At 42.5% G+C, this 20,373-nt stretch overlaps 1 protein-coding gene across 1 annotated transcript in view; it reads right to left on the bottom strand.

The window, feature by feature from the left end:
- Positions 1-20,373, bottom strand: part of UTP20 (UTP20 small subunit processome component) — a 66,007-nt gene that overhangs the window by 37,310 nt on the left and 8,324 nt on the right. Inside the window, exons 10-27 of the mRNA XM_026109508.2 lie at positions 20,003-20,137; positions 19,425-19,502; positions 18,400-18,578; positions 16,258-16,407; positions 15,657-15,745; positions 13,013-13,118; positions 11,616-11,766; positions 11,124-11,186; positions 10,693-10,851; positions 9,606-9,682; positions 8,664-8,743; positions 7,728-7,971; positions 6,349-6,570; positions 4,774-4,864; positions 2,625-2,710; positions 2,029-2,154; positions 1,265-1,431; positions 445-653 (exon numbers count right to left, since the gene is read on the bottom strand). Coding sequence (XP_025965293.2) covers positions 445-653; positions 1,265-1,431; positions 2,029-2,154; positions 2,625-2,710; positions 4,774-4,864; positions 6,349-6,570; positions 7,728-7,971; positions 8,664-8,743; positions 9,606-9,682; positions 10,693-10,851; positions 11,124-11,186; positions 11,616-11,766; positions 13,013-13,118; positions 15,657-15,745; positions 16,258-16,407; positions 18,400-18,578; positions 19,425-19,502; positions 20,003-20,137 — 2,412 coding nt within the window. The remainder of the gene's footprint in view (positions 1-444; positions 654-1,264; positions 1,432-2,028; positions 2,155-2,624; positions 2,711-4,773; positions 4,865-6,348; positions 6,571-7,727; positions 7,972-8,663; positions 8,744-9,605; positions 9,683-10,692; positions 10,852-11,123; positions 11,187-11,615; positions 11,767-13,012; positions 13,119-15,656; positions 15,746-16,257; positions 16,408-18,399; positions 18,579-19,424; positions 19,503-20,002; positions 20,138-20,373) is intronic.

Genomic DNA, 20,373 nt, shown 5'->3' with positions numbered 1-20,373 from the left:
CTGCTCCAATGTTTTATTATCCTTGCAACCAAGAAAACTACATCTTTAAAGTCAACTTCAACTTCCAGTCATAAGATCATGCTAAGCCCTTAAGACAAACCATCTACCTTCCCCTCATAACCACCGCTCCAAACAAAAGCAAAGCTCTTTTCCAGAGCAGACAGGAAGCTATACACAGAGGTCACCTCCAACTCCCTCTTCAACAAATCAAACAGTAACTCAGTCCAAAGCAGTTCTTTCTAAACACATTCACTCTGACTGAACTTTCAGACCAATACCATTAGCCTCCATTTTGATTAAGCTGTACTCCGTGCTGGCATTAAACTTACCTTTATTTGAATCAACGAAGCTGTGTGTGTGTATGCAAGACAGGGGGAGGAGGAGGGAAAGGAATTAACATATTTGTATGTACATATACACACATACATGTATCATAAATTGTACCTTCTCTCTTTTTTGGAGGATGCAGGATATCACACCTGTCATACAGAGCAGAATCTGTAAAATTTCAGGCAAGTACTGACTGATCAAATGTCCCATGTTTTTCAATACAACTTCAAGGCCATTGAAGAGGCTGTGCTGACGACCAAGTGGCAGGACTTTAGCTAAATCCATCTCTGCCATACTCTGGAGCACTGCAGTCTGGCAAGGCCCTGTGGACAGGCAAAGGGACAGTCACTTATCTAGAGAAGCACCATGAGGACAGTCAGTACTGAAAATAACGTTCAATGAAAAATAGTAAAATCTGGGCCTAAAATCACAGTTCCTCGCATTCAGCTTCTTAAATAAAAGACAGCTCCAAGTCTCCACCTGTCTGTGATACTCAAATGACACCCACTACTGCAGTATCGCAGCACTTTACAACCTCTGTTTATTCTCATCATATACTGGCAGCCTTGTGCTCAGCAGCATGTCAGATGAGGAAGACAGCTCAAAGCCTTTGGCAGCTGGGCCAGGCTAGGGGCTAGCCTACAATGTCAGCAATTGGAGCTCATTCCCCGGCCTGTTACATCTTACTTGCGTGGCTGTGGCAGGTTATTCAGCCTTTCTGACCTCAAGACCTGTAAAACAGAGTAATCGTGCTTTGTATGCCCTCAAGCAAGGAAAAGCTTGGGGGAATCCCAGTCCTTCTCAGAAGTTTACTTTCATCCTTTCCTCACTCCAAGGCACTGTTACAGTCAAATTGAAGTATATAACAGTAGTAACTGTATTTATGCTCCCACATTCCCACAGGTCAGGAAGTACCATATCCCCATGTACCTACCATTACTGAATTGCTTCACAGCTTCAAAGAGCAGATCCAGGAACATCCGTATCTCTTCTGGCAGGGAGCCAGCAAGAAATCGCAGAACGATCGACATGCGAGTGCCCGCAGAAGACTTGCCCTGCGTTTTGCTTCCCGTTTTATTTCTCATCCTGCCATAGAGAATTCTTCAAGAGCCAAAAAATGGTTGTATTAGCTTTTAGCAAGCCATCTGCTTCCTAGCTTCCTACTCTTCAGGAGAAACTTGAATTGGTTTATAAACTTTGCCTAGTGAGAATGACCTGAGCGGAAATCCCCCTCTCATGGTCTCCTCGGAATTACTACACAGTGCCCAGAAACATTGCAATGAAAGACCAGCTTCTGCTCCCACTACAGAAACTTTGTTGGAGACTTCAGGTGTAAATTTAGAGTACCTCCAGGCTAGCCTGAGGGCAGTTCTGCTGAAGAAGCAATCTGTATGATAACTTGCATTACTGTATCTTAATTAAAACGGATGACAGTACTTTATGAACTGAAATGTCTCAGATCTGTGTAAGCCTTAAGAAAAACAGTATTTACAAAAAAGCAGTTTTTAAAGAAAATACGATTCGCGTAGCACATTACATAAAGGTGCTAACATGAAAACCACACAGAACATCACACGCTAAGAGGCCAAACTATATCATGAACCATAGGCTCATCTTGATTATTTAAAATAAGAAGCAGCAGCATCGCTGCTTATGGCAGTTTGATATGCAACATTTAACCAGCAATTCATGACACACCTCATAAGAACAGGGATGAGAGCCGGTCGATGCTCCATTTTTACTACTGTGTTCTCCTCAGAAATGCTGAAATGGACTATTTCTTCTTTAAAAGTCTTGTCCTCCAGTAGCCTTTGCAAGTTGTCCCTGAAAGTAATAAATGGAGAGGGTTTTTTTAGGGGGGTGGGAGGAAGGCATTGTGAAAATAAACAGAGACACACACACACACACTTCTACCTACCTATCTATCTACGTACCTACCTATCAATATACCTACTATACACAATTTATTAAAGTACCATATCTTCATGCTTTTATCAAAGAAAAAAAGAAAAAAAGTCCTGTTTGAAAATGATGCGACAACTAAGCACACAGTATTCTGGGACAGAATGAAAATATCGCTGTTTTCTTGTAAACAAAGAAGGGACACTGACCAATCTGAGTATCATATTTCCTGTTTTAGATTGGAAAGATGAAGCATAATAAAATTAGAATTTATACATATTTGTTCAATAAGTATAGGCGTGGCTCTTTCTCAGAGGTGGCTGATCCTCAACAAGCTTTTCGTATGAGAGCCCACCGATTCATTGACACTAAAATAGTGTAAAAGGTCTTACCTGTATGGCAGTAAATGAGGATGTTTGTACGTCATAATGCAGTCAAGGGCAATTCTTTGCACGTTCTGGTCTTGGTGGGAGAGTAACTGGAGATGACAACAGAAAGAAAATGAGGGCCTAGCTAGAAGACAGTGCTTACAGAAAATAGTCAAACAACCCAAAGGCTCCAAACTCGAGCACATTTTGGACTAGCTTATCAAACTGGAAACAGAACACACCTATTCCCAGCATAAAGCCAAGATGTGACTAGACAATGGTCATTCACAAGGAGCAGACAAAGTTGCTGGCAGTTCATATATATTAATCTTTTCCCCTATCTCCAGTAAGATAGTTGCATCTGTTTTTTCAGAATTTCCTTTTGGACTGCCATCAGCTTGAGTTTCCAACCTCCAAAACAAGTTACCAATTGCACATTTGGTAAGGCTGGATTAAAAAGCAGGCTACCCAAACCATCACAAGACACACCTTACCTTCTTTTGACAAACAGGAAATACTCATTACACCTGATAAGCTAAGTCCCACTGGGGTTAGCCCTCCCTAGAAAATGCCCCCTGATATCCTGGGCATTAGAAAAAAACATATCATTTCCCCAAGCTGTATCCTTCTCAGTTCTTCCATTTCCTACCAACCAGCAAAAGGTAGAATCTTCAAATGCCACTTTGCCATGTCATCCCTACATTGGATGGATGCACCAGCCATACCAATAAATATGATAAAACACAAAACTGGCAAACAATAAGTAATCTCTTTTCTTTTTTTTTCTTTTTTTTTCTTTTTTTTTTTTTTTTTTATGTTGGGCCTTTCTTCACACAGTTTTGACCTGTACACAACTGTTCAATATTTTACTAAGAATACAAGCAATCAAACACATGGACTAGCTGTTTTCCTAAGGAAAACTCTGAGATTGATTTAAACAGAGTGGATGCCAATCAGAGGTTCTCAAATCTGGGGGATGCTGGACCCTCCAACTCTCACAGCAAACACCAGATGAACCCCAGGGAACTAACAAGTTCATACCATTTCATATAGTTCTACAGCTACCATCGCCTCAGAGAACACAAACTGGGAACAATTAGAGCAAAACCCAGTGACCTGAGCAAATCCACAAATTAGGAAGCAATAGAATACAATAAAAATCAATAAAATACAGTTTTAAGGATAAATACTTAGAATGTCTCCCTGTATCCTCTTAAGAGTCATATTTTTGACAATTCCTCCAGGGAAATACCTCAAAAAGCGATCTTACCAAACCAAATATTCTTCAAGAAGAAATTCTATTTTTCTTATGACTTTGTTACAGACTGTGATTCCTCCCATCCCATTTCTTCTTAGATTTGTTTTCCTGCCTCCCTTATTTAAAATTAAAAGAGATTTGGGGGCATTATCTAGGCTCTGCTCTTTAATCCTTGTTCTCTGCCTTTTCACTTGATGTCTGTTCATCTTCAGTTCTCATTTTGTTGCTACTAGTAGTGACTTACACACTATGTAACGCCTGGCAAAGGACTGGCATCATTAACCACTAAAACAAACACACACAAAGGAAAAACAGAGAAAGAAAAAGAGAGAAATATGCTTCCTCTCTCTTTCTGCAAAAGTATGTTGTTTTCATAATCATGGCCATGACTGCACTTTCATTCCCCAAATGCTAGACAGGATGAAGACCCTGAATTTTCCAGATTTTCCTCAAGCCACCATTGGAAAGTCTGAAAGCTGCAGAACTGTAACAACTTCAGAAAAACAGCTGATGCAAAATGATCAGCTGTTCACAGTGACCATGCTCTCTGTACACACAACACTAAGACAAGCACAAGTCTCTTTGGCTCTAAATGAACCCCAGACTTTGGACATAAATCCTCTTCCAAATCCTGCTGTGCAAGTGGAAGAGGCTCCCTCCACAACCACTCATCTCTACCTTGCCAAAGCAGCTACCCCTCAGCTGTTGGATCCGTTCACATAAGCTGCTCCTGGCAAACTGAGCCAGGGCATCTCAAGCGGGTCTTTGCTAAAGAGGCTCATTTCAGCTGAAGCCTGCTAGGAAGCACTTTCAAGGACAGCTCCTTTTCCAGATAATATGGCTGGGCCCAGAAGATGACAGGTGTCTGCAGGCTCAGGTACTGCATTCAGGTAAGAAAAGGTTAATTAACATCACCTGGGTGTATAACGCATTTAACTTCTGCTCCAGATACAATGCACGGGGATTTGAAAATTTGGAGAAAACTTTCAAGTGGGCTATTAGTTGTCTGTAAAAAAAACAACAAAAATATATATTTTTTTAATGGATAAAATAAACAATCCTAAATTGTCATCACACACAGGGAACTTTAATAAAGTTGATTAACAAGAAAAAGAATCAACAGGCCACCCTAGATCTGTCCCACCTCCGCTCCCCGCAGGGCGCAAGAAGGGAATGGGATAGGGCAGGCATACAGTCTCCTCTACCACCTGTGCCATGGGGCTGGCAGAGGCCATCCCCATTTGGCTGTTCCCTCCATAGTTTAGGCTATGTTTTCTAGCCAGGCTGCCCTTCTCCACAGTTCGGCTGAGCCGAAAGTCGTACGAGAGCCAGGGCAAGAATGACACCTTCTGGTGACCCCATGCTGAGCTCGGGGTGGCCTCGGCCAAGCCCCACGGCAGCTCTCCCACCGCAGCACAGATACGTCTGCGTGAACCGTCCAGGGCGAGCACAGAGAGAGGTCACTGAAGAACTCATTGACACATCTCCAGTAAATCTTTTACACCTTCGTCACAGCTACCAGGACTTAAAGTGTCCACTTAAATACATGGACAGTTTGAGATAAGAGGTAGAGATAAAGAAACAAAAATCTTGGACTGTCAGCATATTCCAATTGTTGCTAATTTACAGATACAAGCCAGAATCTAGGAACAAAATGAAACACCTAAAAAATGCCCAGGATTAAATGACAATACAGGCTACATCCAAAATATTTGTTGTGTTCCAACATGTAAGCTGACATTTTTAAGTTTTCTGTTATTATAAGGACCAGCCTTTGCAAAAAGAAAAAAAAGAAAAAAGCAAAATAGAAATCTAGGCAAAGTATCTGTAATGGACTTTTAACAGATGTCATCCGGGTAAAGAGACTCTGATAAAAAAAGGTCACAGAGAATTCATACCAAGAGCCACTTTCTCCATATATTCAATATTGCACAGCAACAACATTACAAAAGCATGTAGCTTCAGTCAAAACAACACCAATGACTGCATCAAAACATAACCATCTTTGTCCACAACAAAAAGATCAGGACCAAGATTTAAGAGGTAGGTAATGGCAGAATCCCAATATTAGAATACCTAAATTAATAGTCTGATTTTTCAAAGTGCTCAGCAATATCCATGACTTAAAAGACCAGCAGACACAAAGAAGTCAGGATAATGTGGGTATAATCCTGTGGCCTTCAAGAACTTCAAAAGGGCTTCAGAATGCCATGTAATTTTTGCTTGAAGTAATGCCAAACTGCAGACTATCATAGAGCAGGTAATTGGATAATGACAAAGCTTGAAAGATCCAGGCAGGGCCTTTGGATGCTTGGTGTTGCACAGACAGAGTTCAGGACCCTAAAGTGCCTGTAAAATTCCACTGACAAATATGAAGTGCAAGGGAAAGAAGAAAAAGGAATATACATAAATGTGGCTTTTATCTCAATATGAGCCACCGAATCTGCCTTTCCCTGAAAACACTGAGGAGGGAAAACTAAAAATACTTACTTGGCAGCAGCTCTTCTTGTTTTCTTTTTTGGTAACCCTACAGTGATTGGTTCCCCTTCTTCCTTTTCCTCTTCCTTTTCCTCTTCCTTTTCCTCTTCCTCCACCATAGTAACATCATTCACTTCTTCACTGGGTATTTCTTTTACTCCTACTGTACCACTATTTTTCTTTCTAAGATCCTGAGTTGGAGCCACTAATGAATCAGCTGGGTAGTACTCATTTCTGTGTTAGGAAAAAAAAAAAAAAAAGAGAGAGAATTAAGCAGCATTTTTCAGAGCAAGAACAACTAGAAACTCCACAACCCTACATTCTGATTATTAATGTCATTGTCTCTTGAGACACTAGATGTCTAAAGATTCCCAAAAGAAAACATTTTAACACATCCTTCTCTCCCTGAGAGTTGCAGAGATAAAAAGTACTGACCAGATACACTAAAGGAGACTCTCGGAGGTACCTGGCAGAGAGGGGAAGGGAGAAGCAGACCACTGAATTATGAGAAGTCTGTAAAGACACTATGTGGAGGGCATGGCAGATTGTGTTTGCTCAAGTGAACAGGCAAACACTGAGTGTGTCAGTGTGAGAGTAAGTGAGGAAAACCTACTACAGTGCAGTTCAATTTTCCCAGCAAGGCAAGCAAAACATAGGTTTTCTAATCACAGAAGAGAGCTACACACCAGAAACCTTCCCCTGCCATGAGATCACATACATAGTACTGTCCAATATGTGCATGCGTGCATGCAGGCATGCCCCTCCTCTCCTGCTAGGGACAGGAAAGTGAATAGCTTGGAGTGAACTATTTGGCAGGTAACTGCTCTGGCAGACCATACACAGCCCACCGTACAACTGGGCAGCCTTCATCTATTATATGGCAAAAGCCACATCACTAGAAGAAAATCATCATTAGTATGTAGAAAGCACAAGGAAAAAAAACACAGTTAATATATTCGGACATAACCCAAACCTTTACTGCTTTCCACGAGGAATTGAATCAGGCTCTAATAAAAACAGTATTTTCCCCATCTCTCACTTTTGTGACTCCAAATTAAAATGTGTTATTATTTTAGAAAACAGACACTTGATTTCTACTGAAATCATTCCTTAATGCAGTAATGAGGCTGTGACACTGGCAAGTTAGCAAATGCGAGACTGAGCAGCAGAAACATACCACCAGATTAATTTCAGCCTGCTTCCCTGTGACATCTCTAACATAATCCACATTTCAATCAAAAGGGAAAGATTATCTTAGCTGGAAACAGGCATCATATCAGCCATGGAGTCAGGAAATAGTTCTATAAAGGGCTAGCCATGGTCCAAAAGGTCGGCAACACGAGAATCAGTTCAAAGCAGTATGTCCTTTCAACTGAAAAAACATCACTTACCTAATAAATCTCAAAAGTAGTGGGGAAAGCTCCCTTGACCTAGGCTCCACCCTGTCTGGAAACTTCTCCAGTGCTTTCCACAATAGAAACCGGAAATTTGTGTGATCCAACCGCTCACTGCAGTCTGTCCTAATCTGCAGGTGCTCCAGGAACACAGTCCCCACTTCTCCTTCTGGTATCTTCTCCCTTTCCATTTCAGCAGTGCTTTCTTCCTCTTCATCTAGTTCATTTTGCAGCTCCATTTCTATAGAAGAGATTATATGAAGAAAATATCTTAGGGTTGTTCCATAACTGTCAGCAGCAGGGAATCAGTCCCCCCAGTATGAAAGCAATACTTTTTGATACCAAGTACCCATTTGGCCTACCGTATTTAACACCGATGTGAAAGACCCATGTTGTTTAGAAATTATTCTAGGATGCCTTACAGCCCTGAAACAGCTTAATTTAGCTCTGTTCTCTTGAATAATGAATGGCTGTGTGCTCATGGCTCTATGATGAAATCACAGATTTCATGGATTTCATAGATAAACCTTAAGAGCATGCCGAAGGCACATTGTTTGCAGGAATCCCACTGATCCTATGGGGCATAGGGTAAGTGGGGCAGGAAGATAATCTGCCCCTTTTCTCCAGGTTTCCTCATTATCCCTGATCAGCCTGGGCAGCACCAGCCTTAAGCAGAGACAGCTTGTCACAACCTGCAACTCCCTCCTGTAATGCAGAGGCCACTTGTGTCTACTTCTTGGTGTTTAGGACAAAAGGAGGAGACAGAATTCTCTCCCAAGCCCCTCCATTCCTGTCCCGGAGATGACACTGGCATTCACAACTCTAGTTCTGAATTTTCCCCATCATATGTAAATTTGGGGCACATAACATGGTCACGTACATTTACATTTAGCTGGGTTAGGGTCTTAATGACATTTAGGAGCTGTGACTTACCAGCATAGACAGCAGCCCTCTGCAAATGTTCATAGAAGACCTTCCAGAACTGTTTATTCTCCATTTCATTTGCATGAGAACTAACAAAACACAAAACAGCATGGAAGTAAAAAAAGGCATGCATCATTAGGCAAGTTAAGAACACAATCACAGACACTGATTACTGCTTTTATGAGAGTGTCTGAAGACAGGACATCTGCAGGGTACAGCTGTAGCACTTGTTTGCCTTTATTTATGGATCCCAAATGTCAATCGCTATTAAAATAATCCGGTTGTAACCAATAAGTTCAAATGAACTCAAACTGAGTAAAAAGCTTTCCACTGACTTCTGTACAATAACATCATATAGAACCAAAGGAAGAATTAGTATGGACGTATCTTTTGAAGAGCTGGTGTAATACTTTTTGTTAATTTAAGTTTGATGGGGAAAGTCTTGTCCTTTTTTAATCATACAACTGAAAAAAAAACCCAAGGGGATAAAGTCATACTGAGAGCAGAGACACCAACTTCAGCATTCAACTCAGTGGGCACCACGGTAAGTCTTGCTTTGCATTTAGTAGGATTCAGAGGTCTTCCAAAAAGGGTAAAAAAAAAAAAAAAAAAAAAGTCAGAGACGGGGAAACTCAGAGGGAATTCTTGCTCATTTAGCATTTCTAAAACACTAATTAAACCCTGCCACTTTGAGTCAAAAGCCTGGTGCTATTTAGCTATATTTGTCACCAGCTGCCTCTAATAGTCAGAAAATCAGAAATTAAGCTAAAAAGTAGCAGTCGACATGGGTTGTGATTGAGAAATTGAATCCATCTGCGAGCATTTCACGTGAACAGTTCTCATGCACTGACATCTCTGAATGGGATATTTTTACTGCAATTTTTGTTAACAGAACAATGGAAGGAATTATTAGACAGCCACCGACCGCAGCAACTAACAGCATATACTCACGTTATGAGTTCAATTACAGGATCCCAGAGAGGGCTGAAGTTAATATATAGCATTCCCAGTAAATACCGAAGAGGCACCTAGAAAAACCACACATACATCTTGTTGAAGTGTTAAAAAACACAGTTAAAGACCAGTCAACCTCCTCTGACTGGTAAAAGAAGATACTTCGATCAAACAAGTTCTCGGAAGTAATACCAATAATGAAGTCACACACATCATCATTCTTTGTCTAATAGCTTCACGGAGAGAACCTGTAGAGTTCACTTACTCCACGTGTTGTTCAGATCTAGTCACCATACCTAAATACCACTAATGTGCAAGAAGCGGCCAGGCCCAGCAGGTGATCTGGATTGCCTATCTCCCTCTTGAACTTCAGGGTCACCATAACTGCTTTAGGCAACTCAGAAGGGAAATGTCTGCCCTGAGGAGCTTTCATCACACTGGACTTAGAAGTCCAGTGTCCTTTGGACTGATCAGTAGGACTAATCTGCAATCCTTGCTAACAGGAGCTTACAAGTCAAGATGGAAAAGTGAAAGAGGTACAGCAACAGCCATAACAATAATATCCCCTCACCTCAGCAAAATCTATGAACGTTTAACCAGTAAAAAGTTGACCCTTCCAACACCTAGAGGGTGGGGTCCCCTTTAGCTTGGCAGTAGAGGAGATTCAAGAGCCACAGGCAGACAAGATCTCCATCCTGCAGTGACACCCAGCAGCCAGGCCCTCCCATGGCTGATGGGAGTCCTACCAACATTCAACAATGCTGAGGGTATGGCAAGATCACAATCTCAAATTTGCTCAGGAGTCGCTTCTCCGTGGAATCATTTGCCTTCCTTTCCACAACACCAATAAATGATTACAGGCCACTGATCTATGTATCACTGTTGTTGTTCTCTTAAATACCCAGGAGAACACAGTAGTCCCAAGGACAACAGGAGCTGTGATCCTAAGTAACATGGAAGTTTGCTAAAACCTGATCTGGGAGCTGGAGTTTGATGAACTCTTGTTAGAGCCCATGTGATGGAATAAGAACATTCTCTTGGAATAAGGGAACATGACAACTGCCTTTTGGCAAGAACTACTTACTTCTTCCAAAGATCCACTCGGTACTGCAGACCGCACTGTATCACATCTTAGTTTCCTTATATGGAGAAGTTTCTCTCTGTAATCATTCACTGTTGCCGGCACAAGTTCTGCTTGGAGTAATATGGCAAACACTGACTGGAGGTCTGCTGTGCTATCACCCTGAACAAACAAGTGAAATGCATTCGTTAAGCGCATCCTTTTCCCATTGGAAGTGGTTTCATCAAAGCACACAGTTTCCCAGCCATTTTGAACCAAAGAATAAAGTCAAGGGACTTGCTCTGATTTCTACCACTTGGGGATCAGAACTCTCATATCTGAAATCACAACGGAGGAGGGATCCGAAGAGATAAAACTGGCATGAGGAAGCAGCAAAGCCAAAACAGTTTGCAGACAACACAAACGGATTTGAAAAGTTAAAGTTGCAGCCCTACCTCAATTGGTGCAGGAAGTGGAGTCTCAAAATGATTTAGAATTCGGACAGTCAGAAGTCGGACCTGTCAGAAGTGGGAACGTATGTCAGAAGTGTACAGGAACATGCAGGCTACATACACTGACACATACACACCTACAAAGAGGCGAATGTTTGACACGGGAGGCTGATTTCACTAGGTTCCCCCTATAGCTGAGAGATAAATGAGCTCCTATAGTCTAGCAGGCAATTCAGAATGAATACATTGGGTTCCTGCTCTGAATCACCTCTACAGAAGAGACAAGCTAAAAGTTATCCTCTTGTTACCTCATGCCTCATGTAAGGTTCTTAGAAATGTACACAGTCCTAAACAGATGCTATGAAAGTAATTACTATACATAAGCTTACGTATCTGCTTTGAGCCTTTGTCATGTAACTCTGTTCACTTAAAAAGCATTTTAAAGTACAAATCATCTTGCATGTGCTCAAAAAAAAAAAAAAAAAAGCAAATTACCTTGGACACACCAGTGGAAATATTAGGGTGCAATTTCTCAAACAAGTCCATCAGGTTCCCTTGGGAAAGGGACTCCTGGCAGCCACATAACGCCAACCTTGTGTAATAGAGATCAGCCAAAAGCAATGCAGAGGGGTCTGAAGGGAAAGTGCTGAAACAACAGAGGTTTATTAGTATATAGAGAGCACTGCAACAATAGAGATACTTGAAAATAAGGCAACACTGTTAATAATATTATGGGAAAATTCCATATGACTTTAGAGCTGGCTGGTGAGGTCAGACTTTACCGGCAAGCTGACTTGCAGTCTCCAAGTCCAAGTTACATATGCCAGCCCAAGAGGCATGGCATTCCTCCTTTGCACTAAGCAGGCCTGTGAAGCTGGGGCTATCAGGCTGGGCCCATACATGTACAGCCACAGAAAAAGGAGATCTACAAATCTGCATAGCTCAGACAAGGGCTGCTGCTACTGGCTAGGTGCTCAAAGATCAACTTCAACAGACAAGAAATAACCCAGGCTTAGGTGTAACACCAACTCTACTATGAGCAGGACCCCTGCCTGCTGTCAGGGAGACCTCCCTCTGCTACCTAACATCCCTTGCTCCATGCGGGCTCTGCAACCCAAGCCCAAAGCTGCCAGAAAAGCATCAGGCTGCATCTCCCTGCCAAGACTTCCCACCTGATCCAGGCTGGCTGTTTAACCTCCGGCGTGCCTCAGGCATAGGCAACTGTGGTTTCCCAAATAAACACGATGTTTTGAAGCTCAAGCCGCTGACAATTGGGAGATGCTCCAGCACAACAGCACTGGCAGATTATATAAGTTAAGCAGGATTTGCTGGAGGGAGAGCAACAGGCTCCCTCAGTCCCTCCACCCACTCAGTTATATGTGATAATTATTAGAAGGGAGTTACAATACACATAATGGAAAGTACCAATTCTCTCTCCTTGTGGAGCATGTACATACACAGATATGTAAGGGCACAGTGGAATCCCCAAACTGCCAAGAGATTGCCGAAGCCCAGACTTTTAAAAGCAACTGAGAATGTGCTGTTAATTTCCTTTTTATCATTATAACGTAACACACAGCTACTAAGCACAGTCCTTCTAGGTAAAACTAGGACCAGCATATTCGTATGCTACCTTGCAGCTGTCTAACAAAGCTCCAGTTTGCAGAGAAAGCGTCACTGGACAGGTACTACAACCATCTGGTCCTCTAAACACGTACTGCTTACAACATTCCTACATTACATAAGCACAATAGTGAAGCGATATGCATGTATTGACACAATAGGCACCACACAAAAAGGCATTTAACAAGCCCTTATACAAAAGCAAAGTCATTTCTTTGCTGTACCAAGAAGCACCGAGGAGGATCACAGAAGAGGCAGAGTTTACTTACATCACCAACTTCTTGACACGCTCCACAGGTAACAAATGGAGTATTTCAGAAGACTCTGCCAAACTAAGGAGAGTACTTACAGCTTGGCAGGCCACAAACAGGCTCCCTGGATCAAAGAGAACAAGAACAGCCTGTGTATTTACTCAAGTCACAATGATCTGTGGTTGCAGGGTGCTTGGCCATCTTCAAATGGCTAGAGTCACAGAAACAGAGTAACACATGGCTCTCAGAACGGGCATCAGCATTTTCTAATAGTTATCATAACCCATAACAGGAATATTCCTCTGGCTATTGCCCTCTTGGCAAGTGCCCATTCCAACTTGCTATCAATGAAAGCTGCAAGCAGCTTCCAGTTTGTGACTGCCTTCATCACACCCATGTACTCAGGGAGCAGAGCAGCTCCCAGAGGAGCCTGGAGCTAAACACCGTTGCAGATGTCTCAAGACAGCTCTGTGCTAATAATGGCACTCAGGAAATGAAGAAAAGCTGTCCAAAATGACAAGCATGAAACATTTCAGAAGGAAAAAAATATATATATTTATGGCACTGCACAAGCGTCTATAAACTTTGGCAATGTACCATATGAGATCTGCAAAGTTGTCCCACGTACCTGGAGGCTGAATTCTTGTTAGGAGTGAACGGAAGCTGGGTTTGCTTAATTTTGTTATAGCAATAGTGTCTCTTTCCTCAAATTCCCAGCCTACTTTAGAGATGGAGGGTTTCCCTGCCTTTCTAACAGGTCTTGTCCCAGCAGCACAGGAGAGCCAAAGCCCTTCCAGGCAAGGAACGGGAAGGGCGATTCCTTTCCCTGCCACTCCGAAGTTGGTAGGTGGCTTTTTTACAAAAGTAAATCTCCTCTCCTTCCTCTCTTCTCTAGCACCTAAGCCAAGCAGGCTGAGAAAAGTCTTTTAAAAGATATAACTTTTATGCACCCAGCTGCCATGAAAAAGAAGAGGAAGTGGCACTCACTTCCTATCTATTCTTTCAAAAACTTCTCTCCATTCCAAGTTGCTTAATTTCCCCAGGTACCTGAAGATTCCTGCTCACCATTAACCTCTGTAGGGAGCTCCTGACAGAGAGGAGGAGAAACTGAAAGATATGGCAGGATGAGGCTTCCTACATCTATAGTTTAAGGGCAGAGGATCCCAAACTGTAATCTACATACCATTTTGTAATGGTACGTCTATGCAGACAAAGGTAGCAGCTCCCACCTCATTGTAGACACATCTATGTGATCAATAGGGTAAGCACTTCCATGCAGGTGGTCACCCCTAAAGAGCTGCCGAGGGTAACTCACTGCACTATCCCAGTTCCCAGGCCTGCACACCTGAGCTCCACAACATTTGCAGAAAACCATCCAGGTCTGGGACTTGCACTTTTGTCTCAGGATACAGAGGCTAGGCCGGTCAAATAGGGAGCACAGTGCTGGGGAGGCTGAGTGTGCCTTGGAGAGGTAATGGGAAGAGACAGGAATCTAGTACTTCACCTAGTACAAGGTGAAGGAACTGGAGAGACCATGGAGCTGGAAAAAGTGCCAGAGGATGAGGAAACGGTCCAGGAAGCCTGGTCTGGGAGAAGGGTAAGGGAAACAGAACAAAGAGACGTAGGATAGGGCAGCAAGAGGCAGAAGCATAGGACTGAGGCTGTATTTATTTTCTTTTAGGCACAACAGAGCAAATAGCAACATGCCTCTTCTTGCATACCCACAGAGGTGGTGCAGAGCTGCTACCAAGGACGAGACCAAGCAAAGGAGGTTTGGGTACTTCCCTTGTAGAATAACTACCTTGCAACTCAAATAATCACGGCCACATGGGGCCAAATACAGGGTAGGGAAAGAAGGGCTAAATCTAAAAGGACCATGCCTGACAAAGACACGAAGAAGTAAAGTAATGTGAAGAAAAAGTAACAGAGCCAATTGGTGGATACATTTAGGAATGTTAATAGAGGATTTACCAAGGCCAGGCTCTTGGGAAGCCCTTTCAGACCACAGAAGGAAGAACACTGAACCTGGGACATTCCAACACCTGCTCATACTTTGGCACAAGGCCAAATGCTTCCAGTGCCTCTGAGTGACAACACTCCTATATGTTGCAAGCTAAGTCAAAGATTTCCTTCTGGCCAGAGAGAGATGACAACCAGTGGGGTCACTGTGACCACCTATGCCTGGAGGAAGGATGTATCACTTCAGAATTGCTGCTGGCACTTAAGACAGAGATGGTAACATCCCAGATCTGGCAGTACAGATTCAGAATAGTGTGACTGGAGGTTGTGAGCCAATATTCTCTCCTTTACTTAACTGGTTCAACCTGAATCTGGTTTGGATTCATCTCCAACATCTTCTCTCTCACTTGCTTCTTTTCCTTCCCAATTATCTTCATGAAACCTAAATTTTACACTAGGCCCTCCACTTTGCAGAACGTCTGCCACCCCATTATGAGCATCAACAGCATTTGCAGAGCTGCTTCCTTGAGGAAGTTTCCCCCAGCCTTGCTTTTCTAGTTTTTCTGAGCTGCTCATTAAATCTGGATACAACACTATTGTTATTCATTTTCATGCTCTGTGTTTTCAGCAAAACTGCTTTTTTTTTTTTTCTCTTTTTACATACCAACAAAAAGCAAATGAACAGGCAATAGCAGTAACTGACCTTTGCAAAGGCTTCCTTTGTCAATGGCTGTGAAGAGAAAGTCTGTAAAACTTGTCACACATGGCAGGATACTTTCTTTGTCTATTGGTCTGTCCAAAATAAATGAGAAGACTTATGTCTGTGTTATACTAACACCTAGACACATATAAAGGTTTACTCCCCCCTCATGTTAAATTATACATAGCTCATCCTGAGTTTTAAAGCAGCAGCAACCTATTTTTGCCGGTTCATTTCTGACTTACAACTTAACTTGTAGCATCTCATTTCCAACTCCTTCCATGCAAGCACATTACAACTATTGAGAACACAACTTCTCTAGGGGGGGGACAGCAACTATAGACTGTCAAGAACAGTTCTACCAGCTAGGGTACTAAATCTAAGGAGTAGCTAATCAAGGAACTCATTTTATTCCCAACTGTACCACTGACTCGCAGTATTTCCACAGCATCTTTTTACCTTTTGACCCCAGTTTCCCCAAACTACAGTTAGTAATTCTTGTCCTTCCTTTAGTAAAATGGCTTGTGACCAGTGGTGAATGTTATCTATGAACTAGACAGTATTACTGAAATACATAGCAATAGTACCTTAGAATACACCTTACCTAATATGTGGCAGTACAACCAAGGCAACCCAAGCCTGCGAAAGGTCGGCGATATCTCCATTCTCTGGTAATTGGATTAAAGACAGTACATGATCCAACACTGGCACCTGTGTCCTTCCTCCTTTTCTTGTTTGCTGTCTTGTATTAGAGCTAAAAATAAAACCAAACTTTTTAGTAACATACAGTTGCATATCAGAGATTGTTCCTTTTCCTCTCATGTTATTCAAAATTAAATTTGCTAGTGCTAACAAAAAGGACTGGACATCCCACAAGGATTTTTCTATTAATTTCCTGCAGGGGCAAAAGACCATCCAGCCATGTGAAGGCTGGGGGGCACAGAACATGGCCCAGAAGAAATGTCAGGTCTTTATTTCAAATTCAAGAAATAGCTCTGGAAGGAAAGACTCCAGTTTCCAGTTAGACACCCTAACAGTTAGAAAGTATAGCCTCTAGGAGCACCTAAGAGTCCTTTGTGTGACTGTCAGCATGATTACGGCTCATTAATGACCTAGCTACTAGCAATGACTAATGGACAACAGAAAACAGCCAGTTAGGTAACATTTTGCAGACTAAAAAGGAATCACAAGCTGAGCCCAAATCAACAACCCCATCTTCCTGCAGGAAGGGCTGACACCATACCGGGACATATAAACAGGAGTACTTCACACCCTGTGGACAGCAATCTTTCCATTCCAACCATCACTGGTAAGACCATGGCTGGAGGGCTGCATGGACTCTACCCTTCAGGAAAGAAAGAGGCCAACGGAAGGATAGCATCGAATGATGAGAGGTTTAAAAAACACGATGTATGAGATATACTTCACGGAATTAGGATTGCTGGTCCACAGAAAAGAAGATTTCTGATGATCAAAGCCTGTTACCTGTAAAAGCTGGATGCAAAGAGGAAGAAATAAACTGTTCTATTTTCCCTGTAGATAAGATAATGCAATGGATTTAATCTGCTGCAAAGAGAATTTAGTCCAGAAACTCAGGACTGGCAGAGGAAAAGAAGCTTTCTAACCGTAAATGCAGCAAAGTACTGGAACAGACTGCCAGGGCAGCTGGGGAATCTCCAGGATGGGAAGTATTTAAGCTGACCTGTTCAGACATCTTTCAGGACTGGTTCAGGACTTGCTAATTCCATCCTAGATTAGAGATAGGCTATACAACATCTTGAGATCACTCCCAGCCCTATTTTCTGTTATTGATATTGCAGGAGTACAAAGAAGCGCCAAGTAGGACCAAGATCCTATCAGCTATGTACTCCATACCACTGAAAATCCAAAAAAAATCAACAGACAATGAAAATAAGGGAAGAGAAATTGAAATCTATCCTTTTGACTCACACTCTTCTGTTCCCTAAACCCTAACACCTCTACTCTATTAAATAAAACTAGAAAGAAACCCATGCAGTGGATTGTTTTCGAGAGACAAAACCTTATATAAAAAGCAAAACAAATTGCCACTCTCCGCAGGCAGAAGACTTGAATTACCAGAGCTACAGAGATCAGAACAAGCATTATCAGTAGATTAGCAAAGTTTGTTCTGTGCTTGACAACAGTGACCCCAGCCTTTCCCAAGAGCCTCCAGTGGAAAAGCAACCACTTTGTTGCAGCCAAGCTAGCTTTGCAATCACAAGCAGTCAAGCTGTGTCAGCACAGTGCTGTATCTAGATTAATTAGGTGCCCTTTGGTACCTAGCTGTGTTCTGTGGTAAGCCTACAGTACTGCCCCCCCATAAGCTCCTGGACAAGACACGGGCCTGCTCAGAAGGAGGACAGGACAAAGGCAGGTTAGTCATGACAAGAACCAGGACTGCAGCACTCACTACAAAGATTAACTGCCCCCTGGTGCAGCATGCATCTGAGCACAGCAAAATCCACATCGCACGTCTACCACAACAATTGCTAGTCTTTTTATGAGTAGTAACCTTTCCAGAGGAGCATCTCTTCTCAAATCATCTCAAAAAGAAAAAAATGGATCCCACAGCATCACTTCGTTAGCAGATCTGCCAGCACCACTCTTATTTACACAGCTGCAGCAAATACTAGGGGGATACCTTTATGCAGCTCTGCACGCCTCAGCCTCCGGGCATGGAGCCACGCAGACACATCTATTCGTTGCCGAACTCAAGGAGTCTCACCTGATGGATGATTCAGTGAAAATGAGAGGATACTTTTCAAATGCCATTGAGCCAAGGGTGGGAGGCTCTGCTTTCACCAGAATAAGTTTAGCCAAAATTGCCATCGCCTCATCCTTTGCAAGGGCATCTGTGCCAGAGAAGCAATGCTCAATGTACTCTAGAAAGCACGGAAGAAAATGCTGAAGAGAAAAAAAGAAAAAAAAAGGTTTAGCAGGTCTCTTTAACCCTGATTAAACCCCTAAGGAGTCCAAGACACCAGCCACAGAGGAAGCCAAACATTCATAAATGAATGAGCAAAGCACCAGACTTTTCATCAGTGCCGCAAGCCGCCAGCGCGCAGACGTACCACTACCCTGGCAGGGATGGCGATTTGATGCAAAAACTCTGTTTGCCCCAAATCCAGTCTCCTCAGGACATTCCAGATCCCTAACTTTGCCGTCACCTCCCACTCCATTTAATTGATTTAATTCTTCCTCGATCACCAATCCCAGGCCCGACCAACCAGAGATCCCTCATTCTTCATTTCCACTTTCCTTCTCCAAAACTCCTTCTCTTCATCCTAGCCATAAAAATTTCCTACTTTTACTTCTACAGACAAACTTCTCTCTGTGAACACAGATACCTGCCACCCTCTCCAACCCTAACTCTTTAACCCCACTGGGACCTCAGCAAGAGACAAAAATGGGAAATTCTACTACCAGTGTGAGACTCAAAGTAGATAACCACAACTTCTCCTAATATCTGAACTACATAGAAATGCATTTTTTTCCTATCATTTTTAATGCCATAGCTTAAATAGCCTCTTTCATTCTTACTAGATCATGCCATAAGTTTAAATATTAAAGGTCATGTCACCACACAAAAATGATTCAGCATACAATGTACATAAATATACTATGGATCTCCCAGTTGTAGGTTTTGCTATTCAGCTGTGCATCCCATAAAGACATCTCACACCCCACCCTGACAGTAATTTATCTGTCTGTCGACTAAAATAAACACAACACACAAAAATGTCCACCTACCCTCTCAAATTGCTTCATTGTGAACATCATCTCGGAGAAGTCCAAAAGGAAGCGCCATTCAAACTTACTTGCAAATACCTGCAAGAGGCAAATGAAAGGTTAATAGGAATATATTAACAAGAAACATCAAACTGTACTTGTCAGCTTAGTTTACAAGCCTAGCCTGTGCTCAGTACGTTTGGCCACCTAGTGAAAAATGTACTTTTTGGAGGGCTGGGTTCTAACCCCAGCTCACTGACCTCCTTTATAATCAAAGGCAGGACATGTTCCTTCTCTGTTTTCCCTCCCTTCTCTACATAGCCTGCAGGTGTTTGAAGCAGAGTCTGCTTTTCATTGCACAGGCATCTGACACAGTAGCATCACTGTAACACAGTGACAGTTTGTAAAACTCTCAAGGAGTCCCAAGACTACTGCAGGTATTATTTTAGGCCTAGGGCAGCTTCTCCCTTGTCTGTGCAAAAAGGGTAAGGGGAACCTTTATAGTCTGTTTCCCAGCCCGAAGTGGTATGTCCTGAAGTCAGTGTGCTCTAGAGAGCCTGGGCTCTGAGATTTCTGCTGCAAGAAGCAGTCTTTGTTACCTTCTCAATAGCTTCCTTGGTCAAAGCATCAGGCCAGAAAACATTCTCAGTCAGCAGTAAAGCAGAAATAGTGTTCAGCAGGGTTTTGCAGCAAGATGCCGACAGATCTGGTGTTTGTAACAATTTTATTAAAATCTGTGGAAAGAAAGAGAGAGAACTGATATTTGTCTGTTAAGACAATGATTTTCTGGTCTGAATGACCTGGACAGTCTCTGGAGCCGGAGGACATGGTGTTCTAAGCTGCAGCCCACTGAAATACATCCTAATAGTTCTGTCCAAGTTTGAAGGCACAAACCCTATATTTGAATCCATGGGGTCAGATTCATGTGAATCCGATGGAACTTCTCCACCACAGTTACAAGAGTCTAGCT

Source organism: Dromaius novaehollandiae, chromosome 1 (assembly GCF_036370855.1).
Source record: "Dromaius novaehollandiae isolate bDroNov1 chromosome 1, bDroNov1.hap1, whole genome shotgun sequence".
Classification (NCBI taxonomy): domain Eukaryota; kingdom Metazoa; phylum Chordata; class Aves; order Casuariiformes; family Dromaiidae; genus Dromaius; species Dromaius novaehollandiae.
The sequence above is the reverse complement of the archived record's forward strand: the minus strand, read 5'-3'. Positions and strand labels throughout refer to the sequence as shown.